Source organism: Sciurus carolinensis, chromosome 8 (genome assembly GCF_902686445.1).
Source record: "Sciurus carolinensis chromosome 8, mSciCar1.2, whole genome shotgun sequence".
NCBI lineage: Eukaryota > Metazoa > Chordata > Mammalia > Rodentia > Sciuridae > Sciurus > Sciurus carolinensis.
The window spans coordinates 130,899,726-130,914,288 of NC_062220.1; the positions used below are offsets into that span (position 1 = coordinate 130,899,726).

General features: G+C 58.9%; 1 protein-coding gene across 1 annotated transcript in view; it reads right to left on the reverse strand.

Annotated features, from left to right (window-relative positions):
• Nucleotides 1–1,671: 1,671 nt before the first annotated feature.
• The window catches only part of Ssh1 (slingshot protein phosphatase 1), a 56,667-nt gene continuing 43,775 nt past the window's right edge, over nt 1,672–14,563 (reverse strand). The window contains 13 exon segments of the mRNA XM_047560908.1: nt 1,672–2,295; nt 2,298–2,339; nt 2,342–2,404; nt 2,407–2,652; nt 2,655–3,011; nt 3,014–3,061; nt 3,064–3,162; nt 3,165–3,423; nt 5,845–6,289; nt 6,291–6,410; nt 9,230–9,430; nt 10,763–10,909; nt 12,583–12,629. Of these exon segments, the coding sequence (XP_047416864.1) occupies nt 2,192–2,295; nt 2,298–2,339; nt 2,342–2,404; nt 2,407–2,652; nt 2,655–3,011; nt 3,014–3,061; nt 3,064–3,162; nt 3,165–3,423; nt 5,845–6,289; nt 6,291–6,410; nt 9,230–9,430; nt 10,763–10,909; nt 12,583–12,629 (2,178 nt within the window). The 3' untranslated portion in view covers nt 1,672–2,191.

The following is a 14,563-nucleotide window of genomic DNA, read 5'->3' on the forward strand; positions in this document are numbered from 1 at the left end:
TTGTATTTGTCAAGTTCCCCACCCCCACTCTTTAACTGGGGGAGAAAAATGATGGCTTTCAAGATTAAAGTTTTCAAAAATACATCACTCTCCTACACTGAGGCGATCAAAAAACCAACAGAAGCCTATCATCGCCAAATTTAAAGAACTATTTTGACACAAAAATTGATCTGCATGAAATATGATTTGGCAAAACATTGAACTTGGTATTTTTTAATTTTAAATATGCTTTTGTTGGCTAAGGGAGGAGGAAAACCCACAGGGCTTCAGATATAAGTGGATAATCACCTTTTAAAGTGACTTCAATTGACACTAGTGGGAAAAAAACCCTATAAAGTAAAATAACATAGATTGAAAAAAAATCATCCACAGGGGCAAGAGTGCCTGGAGAGGTGTCTGCAGACACTCTGTGCACTAGTTGAAGTCAGAACTAGTCTCCAGCCTGTCTCTCTAGCACAGCTGCTTTGGACCCAGTGCTGACCAAGGGAAGTGGGTGGTTCATGCTTCTGCTCTTGGGGACTGCCTGGCCCTTGAAGGCTTTCGGTCTCACTGAGCTCAGCCACATGACCCCACTGAGGGCAAGAAGGAACTGTGGAAAGCTTCCGTGACCCCCCACCTGACTCCTCCGTCCTCCACAGGAGAGCCCAGTGGGGTGGGCTGCACGGTCTGGGGTTGGGACAAGGGAAGGGTTTGGCTTGAGGTGTCCAAGAACCAGGACTTCGAATTTGTCCCACTTTTCCCTACAGGGTCATAGGCCGCCCGTGTCATCAAATATAGGGTCAGCAAACTCCTATAAAGGGTCTGACAGTACATGCCTAAGGTTTGTGGGCCACAAGGTCTCGGTTGCATATTATTTTATTTTCTTGCACCCCCTTAAACACGTAAAAGCCATTCTCAGCTGATGGGGCTGTACACCAGAGTTTGCAGAACCCTGAACGAAGCCCCCTGCCTTTCTCCCAGGCCGCGTCTCTCTCCAGAATCTCTTAGCATTCTTCTGTGCTCAGGGACACCGGCTGAGCCCCTGGACTGGAGCCCAAAGCTGGGCCACACGCCCTGCTGGGCTCACCTGATGCTTAAAGGTGCTGCCCAGAGCGGAGACTTGGGCTGTAATCAAACCGCCTCTGCTCTGCGGCCGCTGCTGGAGAACCGGAGAGGCAGGAAGTAGGATTCTCCCCCCAGGAAGCGACGACTGTAAACATCTACGGAGCTCTTCCACGGTCTCGCTCCTCTCAGCCCCTCGAGCAGGACCCACGAGGCTGCCCTCCAAAATCCCTTTCCCTTTCCAAACAAGAGAAACGGGACCCGACAAACCTGAGGGCTGGCTCCTGGCAGGATCCACACCCCAGAGCCACCACCCACCAGCTGCTCCAGCACTGCCCAAGCCCCACACAACCGCGTCCAGTTCAGCAGCAGAAACAGATGGACAGTGGTTTGGGGTCCTTTCGCTGTGTGTTTCACTGAGAGCATCGCACACCACCTGCCCTTCCCCCTGCTGACCCCAGTGCTGACCGAACGCCCATCACTGGGCAGCTGCAGATCCAGGCGGAGGCTCTGACCGCACGGGCGACCACTGCTCAGCCTGAGCCGGCTCAACGCAGCCTGGGGGCCTTGGCTGACGCTCTGCCTGGCAGGGCTCCGTGCGGGAGAGCCCCAAGCCTGGCGCTTCCGGGTCCCAACCAAAGGAACAGCAGATCTCCTTGGAAACCCTTCTCACAGCAGTATTCCCTGGAACGAGCCCTGGGCATCATCGTATTTTAAAAACAAGAAGCACAGCGAGAACAGAGGTAGGACTGAGGCTGCCGTCCCAGAGTCTCCGAGGCAGGGACGAGCGCGGGGCCTGGCTACAGTGGTCACCGCGGCTCCCCCTTTGCACGTTGCAAACAGAACATTCTGGACGTGTGTGCACACCTGAACGTGCTCGTCTTGAAACCGGACTCTTCTCGAGCCGCGCTTTGGGGACAGAGTTCTGCCTGCTGGCTGATGGCTTCCCCACCCCCAGGCCACGCGCCAGCACCTCCCTTCCTTCCTGTGCGGCCTGTTCCTCCTCCTCCTCCCAATGGCAAGAGCGGGAGAAGCCGGATGACTTCGGTTCTTTAAACGAATCAAGACGTAAGGGGCGGATCAAAACCCATGGTGGCCCCTCCACCGAGGGAGGGGTCGTGTGACGTCGCTCCCGCGGGGCACACGCGGGTCAGCTTTTGCTCATCCATGAGGGGCTTTTCAAGTTTCCTGGGGCGTATTTCCCTGATGGCCTGGAGGCTGGGTTCCTGGGGGCGGCCTGGGTTCGAGCGAGCAGGAGGATTCGCCCCACTTGGCATCCTGGGAGTCAGCGACGGTGGAGGCGCCGCCTCACTGGACAGGTCCTCTGTGGAGAAGTTGAGGCTTCCGAGCTTGGCAAGAGGTGGCGCTTCAGGGGGGACGAGACGGTGAGGCCCGCCAGGCGCAGCCGAGTCTCGATCTCCTGTGTCCGCTGCTTCACCAGCCCTGGCTTCCCGCGGACGCTGTGGATGCTGTCGCTGCTGGAGCTGCGGGTCATGTTGGAGCTCATGGACGAGGAGGTGGGGGTGTAGCAGATGGTCTTCAGGAAATCTCTGGAGAAGTTACTGGTGTGATCCAGGCGGCAGAGGAGAGCAGCGGGGCTCCTCAGCGAGGCCCTTCCGCTGGCTGGGGGGCAGCGTCCGGCTTCTCCTCAGCTGCCCTTGGCCGGGCAGAGCGGGGGCCCGGGGCCTGCAGGGCAGTGGGCTGCGGGCTCTCCTCAGGGATGCTGGCCTCCAGCCGGCTGGGGGCGCTGTCCCTGCCAGCCGCGGCCGAGTCCGCGGGCAGGCTCTTCAGCCTCTCCAGCTCTTTGGTGTGCTTGCGGACCAGGCCGGCCTTCTGCAGCTGGATGATGGATTCCTGGTGCTGCATCAAGTAGCTGTTGGTTGTGGGTTTCTCGGATTCATTGCTGAACAGAAGCCTCCGGTCCTTAGCAGGCTTTGGCTCTTTCTTGGGTGACAGTTCTTCCTTCACCACTCCATGCCGGGAGGGTTCTTGTCACAGTGAGAATTCTTCAACAGGAGGACTTTGGCAGGACTCTTGAGGTCTCTCTAGAAGGTTCTGAAATGCTAGATGGCAGCTCTGGAGCAGCTGCAGCTCCAGGGCCACTGGCATCGGGTCTCCTTGGCCTGCTGGTGGCAGGAAGGTGGGGTCGGCCAGGCCCGAGGCCGGCTTCTCCAGGGCTCGGGACCTGCTGGACACGTGGGCTGCCGGGGAGGAGGTGAGGTGGGGCAGGAGGGCTGGCTGGGTGCAGATGGCGGGAGCACCGGGGTCCTCACACCGCTCCCTGAAGGCCTCAGGAGCCCCACCGGCTGCAGGGTACATGCAGTCGGCACAGGATTTATAGGATGGCTTCACTTTGTTCGGGATCCTGAACATGGCGTCCTGCTGCAAGGAGACAAGAACACTGTGAGACGGTGCCACCACGTGCCGTCACCCAGAAACAGGAGGCCGGCGGTAAGCCAGGCTGACCCGAGAGGCCTGACCAGAACAATGTGGGGCAGAGGTGACTGAGAGACACAGCCAAGCCCCGAAGCTGGACCCACGCTCCCGGCAGACCTTTGGACACGTGGCCGGTCTGGTTGAGGCAGGGCTCCCAGAACCTCCCTCTCACCTGCACGGGGCGACCTTCTGCCGGGCCGTGGTCTCATCAGAAAAGAAGGGCAACTACCCCTGCTTCAACTACAGCCAGCTCACAGCACCGGAGAACAAAATGAAATCGCACGTCTGCCGCGGGCACGCAGCGAGGGGCCTTCCGGTGCCGAAGGAACGTGCGCTGGGGAAGCGTGTGGCCCCACGGAGCCCCTGCTGTCCAGCCCAGCTCTGGAACACTGCCTAGCCTCGCTCTCCAAAGACGGTGGCACAAACTCCAACCACACTACACACGGGTGCCTCCAGGCTGGACCAGACCAGACCAGACCGGAAGAAAACACGGTTACGTGGCCCCCTGGGGAAACCCTCTGCCTTTGGGCCATCAGGCGTCTAAGAGGACACCCGTGCCCTTCTGCCAGGGGGCAACCCTTCACCCCATCAGGCGCCAAAGGGCTAACTGGCCGAGAGCTGCTCTTCTGGGCTGAGGTGGAGGCACGACAAGGGGCCGGGGCACTTGGAACCTTCCAGCAGCGAGCGCCTGGTGCTGCTCTGAAGCAGCCCTCCAGGCCACAGGCTGCAGCGGGGCGCTCGCGGTTCCTCCCGGCTGACGGGCCGGGACACCCCAGCCTCCAGGGATGAGCAGACTCATGGGGTACAGGGTGGAGGAGATTCCTTCGCTCGGCCTGGACTCAGGGGCCAGGACCGGTATTGTGGTGCATGGGACTGTGGCCAAGACTCAGTCCCTGCCCTCAGGACATGACTGCCCACTGGTGGGGAAAGCATGGGGGAGCCGAGTCCCAGGAAGCAGGGAGCAGGGCGGTGCCTCGGTCCTGGCCCTGCTGAGTCCCTCGCCCGGTTCCTTCTGGGCTGGCACCCCAGCCCCACTGGCCTGCTCGTCACCCGATCAAAGCCTCCCGCACCTCCCGGTGGCCCCCGGCAGCGCAGCCCTGCCAGCAGCGCCAGGCCTGGCGCGCACAGCACCCTCTGCAGGCTCCCCCTGGGCGCCGCCCCCCCTCCCACCCGCTGCCTCCATCCTGGGGCCTTGGCGCCCACCGCGCCCTGGGCCCAGAAGCCCCGCCCTGGCCCTTCCCGGAAGCCGTCCTCCTGCAGAACGCGGGCCGCCCACTACATCCGCAGAGCTCACCCTGCATGGCGGGCACAGCCAGGCACAGCCAGGTGGACAGGAGTCGGCCACCTGAACGGACGCTCGTCCCTGGGTCCCGCGGGCCCTGCTCCCGATGTCTCACGTTCAGTTCTACCCTCCCATCCAAGCCCCTCCGGGTCCCAGGCCCGTGACTCGGGGTCAAGCTGACGACCGTGGCACCACTGTCCTGCGGGGTGGCTTTGTGTCACCTGTCTTTGGGGGACGTGGTAGGTGAGGGGGAATCTGGACTTCCCACCTGGTGGGGGTCCGTGTTCAGATCTGGAGTCTGGTATCGCTTCCCAGATCCGTCCACAGTACCCACTCCCTGCTTAAGTGACCGTCAGGTGTCCCAGGGCTCTCACCTGGGAACCTCAGCGGCTGGTGAGGCGGGCAGGGGAGGCTGGGGACGTAAAGCCCCTGGGCCCGGCAGAGCAGGGAGAAGGAGACCAGGCTGCCACCACACCCCTGCACGCGGCCCTGAGGGCGCAGGGAGCCGGGGCTGGAACCAGCTGTTCTGCGAAAGCCTCGGAGCCCAGCCTGCTCCATGACCGGCCGGCGTGACCAGGGACAAGCAGAGCTGGTGTTACCACGGGGACATGGACCGGAAGAGCAGAGGCTCGATGCTGTCGAGGAATTACTTAGAGGGGGTGACGGTGTCCTGGCTCTGCCGCAGGCCAGCGTACCCAGGAGCAATGGCACCTCTGGCATTTGTTTCGAGATGATCCAGAGTGAGGCGGGGGTGGGGTGGCAGGAACCAGGACCCACGTGGGCCCAGTGCAGTGGGCGCAGAGTCACACTGCATCTTACATACGGACCAGGATGCTGGGCGGCAGCCCGGCTCCAGGTGCGGACACAGTGCCCAGGGGTGACGGCTGCAGGGAATGGCGTCCCCAGACCCAGCTGCTTGACAGTATACGCTGCCTTCCCACCGGCCCAGAGTCACCTGAGACAGGCCCACAGGACCCCACGGGAGAGCTGCCGGCCCAGGAGCGTGGAGCAGCGAGAGAGCCAGGGAGGCCGGCCCCGGGCGGGGTGGGAGCCAGGGGAGGGTGTCCCCAGGCTGCCCGGCCTACCTCGAGGTCCTCGGGACAGCTCCGCTTGCTGTTGTTGTTATTTAGGTTCTCCCGCTCCAGCAGGCTTCTCTCGGGCTGGGCCGGGTGCCGCCCCCGCCGCCCTGGGGCCGGGCCCTCCTCCCTTTCCATCTCCTCCACCTGTGGCGAGGAGCCGCTGCGGGCCCTGGGGCTCCCGAACTCTAGCTTCTTCTTCACCTCCTTCTCGCAGAGGCCAGCGCCGTCCTGGGGGTGTCTGGCCAGCTTGTGGGCCTCGGCTGGCGGAGCTGCTTCCTCCAACGCAGCGTCCCTCTCAAGGTCTTCCAGGTGCACCAAGCTGCCGGGGTCATCGAGAGGGGAAGGCAGGAGGGGGTCTGAGAGTCTCCGGAAGCAGCAGGGGAGAGTGGGCCCCCCGGGAGCCAGGCTTCCTTGGAGCCCGGGCTGGGCAGCATTGTCCAAGCAGGGCAGCGGTGTCTGGAGTGCCATCCAGGGTGTCCGTCAAGGGATCGCTGGGCTCTGGAGGGTCATCGGCAGGCGGCTGGAGGCTGCTCTCTGTCTGCTGGCGCCACAGCTTGTTGTGCCGCTGTTTGCTGTGGGGCCAAAAGGGCAGAGGAAGGTGAGTGGAGGACAGCACTGGGGACGGTGGGGGACAAGGGACAGTCCGAGGTCAGCAGGGTGCCAGGCTGGCTCTGCCTTGCTCAGGTCATGCCTCCTGTTATGGCTGTTGAGATGTGCGCAGCACCAGGACCCTGAACCAGAATGGCTGCACCAGAAGCCGCACGCGGCTCTGCCAGGGGATGACAGAGGTGCCCAGGCAGCCCGCCTTGTGCCTGGCCCGGCCTTCGGTCCCATCTCGCTGTGTGAACGTGATCATGCCACTTGGGTTTCTGTTTCTTTGCTGCATGAGAATAATCATCCTCCCCTACCTACCCTGGAAGGAAATCAAGAGGACAGAGCAAGGTGCGGGAAGACCCAGACAGGACTGCGTGAGCACGGGAAGCCCACGGCGGTGTCTGGGAAGCCCAGGAAACGGCATGTTCGTTCAGGTCAAAGAGGTTACAGGACAGTTTCTAATGATTTCTTCTAATTCTCCGGCAATGTCTAAGATATTTTTAAAACAAAGGGGAAAACAGCCTGAGAGAGCAGTTTATATTGAAGACAGACAACTGGAGTCACCCCCGGGACAAGCGTGGGGCGCGAGGTCAAGAGGAGAAGGACCGCAGGCCCAGCGGGAGTCAGGCTCTGCTGCTGCTCCCGGTGTGCGGGAGCCTCCGGTCCCTCCCTGCTGCCTGCTCTGTGCACGTCCCCTCAGCCTGGGAGTCGAGGTCGCGGTGACCGTGTGACCCTGGCTGGCAGGCTGGTTAGGCAGTGCGGCCAGCGGCCGGGCACCCGGGCAGCCCCTCTCCAAGCAGCAGCGGGAGCCCAGGGGTGGCTGGCACTGCTCTGGACCTTCAGCCCGGCCAGGCCCTCCTGCTTTCCCACACTCGGCCAAGGAGCCAGTGGACTTGGCCTCTGGCTTCCTTCCAACACCGGTCAGAAATGAGCGGACAGGGAGGCCTGTCTCTTGGGCGCACGGAGCAGAAAGGGAACAGGGAGGGCAGCCTCGAGCTCTGAGCTTCTGCCTGGAACCACTGGAGACCCGCTGACCCGAGCAGGCGGGTGGCCTCAGGGACCCCTGCGTGGAGTGACCCCGCCAAGGTGCCGACACACCTGAGTGGGTGTGCGCCTGCCCAGCTGCCCGGCTGGCCGCGACCCAGGCAAGTCCACCTCTTATGGGCCGCTCTTCTTCGGTGCTGCGACTGAACCCAGGGGCACTGAACAACTTAGGCACAGCCCCGGACGCCCCCATTTTGAGATGGGGTTTCACTAAGTGGCCCAGGATGGGCCTGAACTTGTGGTTCCCCTGCTCAGCCTCCTGGGTTGCTGAACTGCGGGCGGGCGCCACTGCGGAAGCCCCAGTTAGTCCCTCATCTCCCTCATAAAAGGAAGATAAGTGAACTCGGTGACCTTTTTGGGGTGGAGTTGGAGATTTTAGCAGCTATATTTGGAGTACTTATTAGGAAATGGGTTGCAGACAACTGTGAAGGTGAACTTGGTGCTTATGCAAACCTCGGGACAGTCCTGTCAGGTGGGTGTGGATTCTTCTCTTTTCCCCCCATTTATTTTATTGTGGTTGAAAACCACTGTCTAAACCCGCCACCTCGACCCCTGGAGTGTACAGCCCAGAGTGTTGGCCACGGCCACAGCCTGGACAGTCCCCACCCCATCTGTTTCCGGCCTCTCCTCACTAACAAGACCCTCTGAACACCAGCGCTCTCCCCCGCCCCCCCCCCCCGCTTGCTCTCCTCAACCTGACTCCTCTGGGGACCATTTGTGAATGGGGTCCTGCAGTACATTTTACTGGGTGGGCTTGTTTCACCTAGCTTACGCCCCAAGGTTCGCCCAGGCGGTACCATGTGCCAGGATTTCCTTCCTCCTTTTTTCTTTTCCTTTTTTTTTGAGATAGTTCTTGCAGCTTTGTGCAGTGGCAGCATGGTGGCCACGGAGGTTTATCCAAGGTGTGATTCTTGCTAACTGAGTTAGGTCTTGCTCTGTTGCCCAGGCTGCCCTTGAACTCCTGGGCTGCCAGAATCTTCCTGCCTCAGCCAGAGTGCTGGGTGTCTGCCACCTCACGCAGCTATCCTTGCCTTCCTTTGAAGACAGAGAATACCCCGCTGAGTTTATATGCCACCTTTGTTTGTCCATCCATCCCGCAGTGGACCCTGGGTTACCTTGGCCTCTTGGCTACTGTGAACAATGCTGCTGCTATGGGGGCATAAATCTCTCTTGGAGTCTCTAATTTCAATCCCTCTGTCATCTGCTGACTCCACAGTGACTCCACTTTTCCTTCTGTGAGGGACTACCACACTGTCTCCCAGCCCGTGGGACAGTCGGGTGGGGATTAGCTCTTAGCTCAGAAGAGGGTGCTGAGGCTCAGGGAGACCGGCAAGCTTCCCTGATCACCCAGCTGGTCCGCGGTGGAACCTGGCCAGTTGCCTGTGCTGTCCCAGGGCCTGCCTCGCGGCTAGGCTGGCTCATAGGCCCTGGCACAAAGCAGGTGCTCAGGAAGCAGGACGGGCACATGCCCACAGCACACAGCAGGCCGGGCCTTGGCTGAGGAGTTAGGCACCATACCCTCGAGCACCAAACAAGTTTTTGTGCCAGCAAAATCGAACAGATCCGTCCTGGAAAGCACTCCTCGAAGCCCAGACAACAGTGGTTTTGCTCCCCCCAGGAGGCGGACTTTCAGCTGCGGAAGCCGCTGCCAGGCCCAACGGTGGCGCGCTGGGATGCGGAGCAGGGCTAGGCCCGTTTGGCCACGGAGCTGCTCTGCTCCGCCTGCCAAGCCCTCTCTCTGGCAGGCACCCACCTTGCGTCCAAGATGCCTTCGTACTCGGACAGCTGCCTCATAAAGCCCGCGTTGGGTCTCGTGATGCTTCGCTTCTGCTTCACATAGTTGTACGCTTTTTCCAGGGGCCAGCCGAACTCCTTCATCGCATAGGCTATGACGGTGGACGCGGACCGACTGACACCCATCTTGCAATGGACCAGGCACTTGGAGTGGTTCCGCCTGCAGGGGCGGAGTGCTGTGAGCGAGGCAGTATTAAATCTCCACCAGCTTCACTCTCGGGTTTTACCCACTGCAGTTTCTAAGCTCTGAAGTTAGCTGTGGCCCAAATCCTCCTATGTTGTAATGTTTGGGGAGCAGATTCCACACACCCTCTAAAGGAAATAACTTGGCTGCAACTCAAATCACACAACGGGACGTCAAGATAAACCTTCCCCAGCCTGGCTGCGGGACAGCTCCAAAGGGCAGCTGCTTTTGGGGCACCAAGTGGGACCCTGCAGTCGCTGGAGAGGCTCCGCCCACCGAGAGCCCTTTCCTGGGAAGGAATGGGCAGCTAAGGAGATGGCTGCAAAAGCCAGTCAGCCACTACTGCAGGTGGAGACAGTGGGTGAGCTGCTTTAGAAAACGGGGTCAGCCTGCCAGGCCCTGGCACAAGGGTCCGGGGCAAGAGCAAGATGCTGCCAAGTGGGAAAGGTGGGCCGACCTGCTACTGGCCAGGAGGTGGAACTGCTCCAGCTGCGGCTGATTCACCAGATACCGTGATGCCCTACATATACCTCCTGAGAACACCCAGAACACCAGGCTGGTTGGGGTGGCACCTGTGGAACTTCATGAGCCTAGACGCCTGACCCTCAGCGGGGAGCAGGTGCTGTTTCCTGCACCCCAGGCTTAAAATTCCTCCCCAAATCTCTGGGCTTTTCCTCCCTCTTTGGACAGCTGGTGTCCTCAAGGGGCTCTGGTCTCCCCTGGGAAGGCGAGAGAACTGGGCCTGGTAAGGACACACGCGCAGCCTTGGCCTGGAGGATTAGAGAGGAGGCTGCTTCTCGTGGTAGCATCTCAGAGGGCTGTGTCCCTTTCTGTTCTGGACTTCAATAAGACAGTCGTTCTGCAGGAGAATCAGGTGGGGACAAAAGATGGGTGGGAGCATTGCCCAGGGGTCGTAGGGCCGGCCCCCACCCGCCTGCCCTACTCTAGCGCAGAGGACGGGAGAGGAGACTGCCCCACAGAGCTGAGTGCACCCTCTCCAGGCCCCCCTGGCCCAGTGACTCCAGGGAAAGCTTCCTGTGTCCACATGGAACTGAATCATTGCCCCACATGGTGCCGATGTGACACGGGGAGGTGGCACACCCAGGGCAGGTGGGAGAGAGTGAGCTCAGTGGGGCTGCCGCCCGGAGAAGACCAACACTCCTCTCCCCTTTCGGGTCTGGGTTCCGCAGCCAACACCAAAGGTCCCTTGGCCACAAAGGCGTCCTCAGGCCAGCGGCTTCCCTGCCGGGCCCCGTGTCCGTGCCGCCCAGCCGGCCTCCGCCTCAGACCAGGTCCCCGGCCACTCACTTTGCCTTGTTTATAAAATGGTACGCTTCGTTCCAGTGGGCGAGCAGGTCTGTGGTCTCCTCGTCGTACACTCGGATGTTATGATATGCAAACAAGCCAGGGAAAAAATTGTCTATTTCTCTAGTGACATTTAAAATGTAGTCAACCCTGCAATGAGAAAAACAAACAAAAACTGGAGCGTGAGAACGAGGGCCATGGAAAACAGCAGCACAACAGCAGCCGAGAAAACAGGTACGAGTGAATGAAGGGGGTGTGCTTGTGGCGGGACTTCTGTTTTGCCTTACTAGTAATTTCTTTTTTGTTTGTCCTTAATATTAACTTTTTTTGGTCAGCGGCCGTGGCACTTGCCTGTAATCCCAGAGATTCAGGAGGCTGAGACAGGAGGATGGCAAGCTCAGGGCCAGCCTGGGCAATTCAGCGAGGCCCTGTCTCAAAATAAAACACACATAGGACTGGGGTGGCCAGGGGAAAGCGCCTGTGTTCGATCCCCACTGCTGGGAAAGAAGGTTTTTTTGGTATTTCCTCTACAAAATGAGAATGTATGATACAAATACACTCAAAAACAAACAAAAATACCTCGATTAAAAAGGTCTCAGAAAAAAGAAAACTCAGTTTGAAGTATTGCTAAGCAATGCTAATTCTGGAGAGTAAACATATGTTACCTAAATACATTTCTAAATCCCTTAAGGTTTCAAATTTATAACTATTAATAGTATTCAGTTACATTAAAAAAAAAAAAAAAAAACCCAGGGGCTGGGGAGATAGCTCAGTGGGTAGAGTGCTTGCCTTGTAAGCACAAGGCCCTGGGTTCGATCCCCAGCACCCCAAAAAACAAACAAACAAAAAAAACCAACAGTCTCCACTCTTAAATAGTTAAAAAGCAGAATAAACCATCCATTATTAAGTTCTTAGGAACAGACTTAAATTCTTTTTGAAACAAGGCAAGATATACATACATAAGAATCAGTCTGCTAACCCAGATTCTGTGCTTCCCTAAACCTAGTTAGTATTTTTTTTGGAAGACCAAAATAATCCCAGGAGTTAGAAAGCATCTCAGATCAGCTTCTTCAGTGAATAGTTCTCCTGCACCAAAAGAGCTTTAAAGTCATCTGCTTATTCCCAGCAGGAGGGAGGCACAGACAGTACCAGCCCGTCTCAGGACGGCTGCGGAAAGGGCACATCTCGACCAGCAGTTGCAGAGAGATATTTTAAGATTGTTTAGTCTTGGTTTTCAGATGCAGTAATTCCAGAACGCCAGCTTGTCGGACCCACAGATGGTGACTTTTGGCTGTGTTGTTTAAAAAAAAAAAAAAGTCCAGACATCTGTTCTTGAAGGTCTGGACATTCTTCACGCTTACCGCCGAGCGCTGAGACACAGGAGACGGGCACGTGTTTCTGGCCAACGCTGAATATTAGTTGCGAGATTCCCACCCAAAAGCATAAGCTCTGAGAGAACCAGGAGTGTTCCAGGGTCGCTGACTGGCCAAACAGCCAGCAGGACGTGCGTCCATGCAAGGGGCCGAGGCCGCGGAGGGAGCTGGAGCCGCGTGGGATCGGGGCTGCCCGACGTACCACTGAGTGTGCTTCAGAAGGCTGCTCGTGACACACCACCACACAGACCCCACAGAGACCCGGCATCCGGGAACCACTCAGAACGTGGCATCTGGAAGCACGACTGTTCAGCTATGCAAACCAGCCCCTCCAGCCACTCAGAGACCAGGGCGCAGGCCACTGGAGGCAGGCGCCCCGGCGGCCCTCTGTGGTGGAGGGTGGGGCGATCCTAAGCTGCCTGGAGGATGGGGAGGCGGGGGCAGACTCACCCTGAGCCCTGCAGTTCCTCCAGGTTGGACGCATTCCATTCAGAGCCCTGGGGGACAGACCACACAACCCCGTGAGTGTCACGGTCGGCCCAGAGCCCTGGGGGACAGACCACACAACCCCGTGAGTGTCACGGTCGGCCCAGAGCCCTGGGGGACAGACCACACAACCCCGTGAGTGTCACGGTCGGCCCAGAGCCCTGGGGACAGACCACACAACCCCGTGAGTGTCACGGTCGGCCCAGAGCCCTGGGGGACAGACCACACAACCCCGTGAGTGTCACGGTCGGCCCAGAGCCCTGGGGGACAGACCACACAACCCCGTGAGTGTCACGGTCGGCCCAGAGCCCTGGGGGACAGACCACACAACCCCGTGAGTGTCACGGTCGGCCCAGAGCCCTGGGGGACAGACCACACAACCCCGTGAGTGTCACGGTAGGCCCAGAGCCCTGGGGGACAGACCACACAACCCCGTGAGTGTCACAGTTGGCCAGAGCGGCTTCCGGGATGCGTGGGTCCGCTGTCGTGGGCCCCTGGCCTCAGACCAGAGGGGACCGAAGCAGCTCAGAAACCCCAGCAGGGTCCTAGGGTCCTGACGGCATCAACAGATGCGATGGGGCGAGAGGAGGTGTCCTCCCTGGCCCGGCCTCAGGGAGACAGCGAGGGCAGAGGAACTGCGTCCTTCCCTGGGACCGTGACCCGTGACTGCCTCACCACAAACGGCAGTGGGAACCCGGGTGCCTTTTCTGGGAAGTCTTCTGGCAGTAGTTGAAAAGTTCCTATCCTCTGACCCAGTAATTCCACTTTCAAAAAGCTATCCCGAGGAAATGGTCAGAATTCACGGACTTAGGAAGGAGGACGTTTACGGTTATTCATCATAAACCAGTGGAAACAACCCAACGGTCAACAGGAAGAAACCAATAAAATAATGATGGGTCCTCATAACAGGGCCATTAGCGAGCCGTCATTTGGGAGGCTGCTCAGTGGCACAGGGAAATGCCACACGAACAAAATCAGAAAGCAAAGCAGGACACAGAGCGCGTGAACCTACCAGCATCCTGCTCCCTTCTGTTGAAAAGCTGGAGGCCTCAGAGAAACCCCGCCGGCAAGGCCTGGGCTCAACACCCGGCACCGCAAAGACACACAGACACCCCAAAAAGCAGAAGGTGGGAGAGTGGACACACCAAGGCATTGAGGGTGACCACCTCTGGGCGTGCAAGCACTTTCTTCTTCCTTAGAGTGAGTTATTTTTCCAACCTTCTGCAACGTGTGTTCATTTAATTCTTCAAATACTTTAAAAAAGGCTGTCATTAAAAATAAACCGAGTATACAAAAAACAAGAAGGGAATAAACGCAAAGCACGACCGCCCCACTCTCAGGTGACGCGGCCGACAGTCAGGGAGAGGCACCCGGCCTCGGGCTCCCTGACGCCCCTTCCTGAGCTCCAAGAGGGCAGCCCTGCTGGGTCCAGCCCAACGGGGCTCAGGCCAGGCTGGCCATGGGCAGTGAGCTGCACTCTCATATTTGAGAAAGAGTCTCAACCATAAAAATTCCTTTAATATCTCTCATGGAAAAAGTGACATAAAGTACCAAACCACACCGAGAAAATAACCAGAGCTCTGAGCAAGCCGAGTGTCCCCTAGCTGTGACCACCACCTAGTGGAGAGACAGGGGGAGTGGCCTTCTGGTCACCTCACCAGGGACAAGCCAGGGCCGGGCGCTCCCCGTGTTCCTTTCCCAGAGAGCCCTCTGCTCCCGTGTTGGTTCACGCGCCTACGTATACAAACAGGGACCTCTGGCGGGGGGACTCCCACCGTGCACACGTTGTGACGGCATCCGGAGGGCTCGGCCACCTCCTGCGGGCGCGAGGGAAGCACTGTTCCCTCAAATCGTGGCTGCCCTGTACCACCAGCTCCTAAGGAAACGGCCCTCAGAGCCTTCAAAGCATATTAGATTTAGTCCTCAAAATCAGGAAGGACCAAGA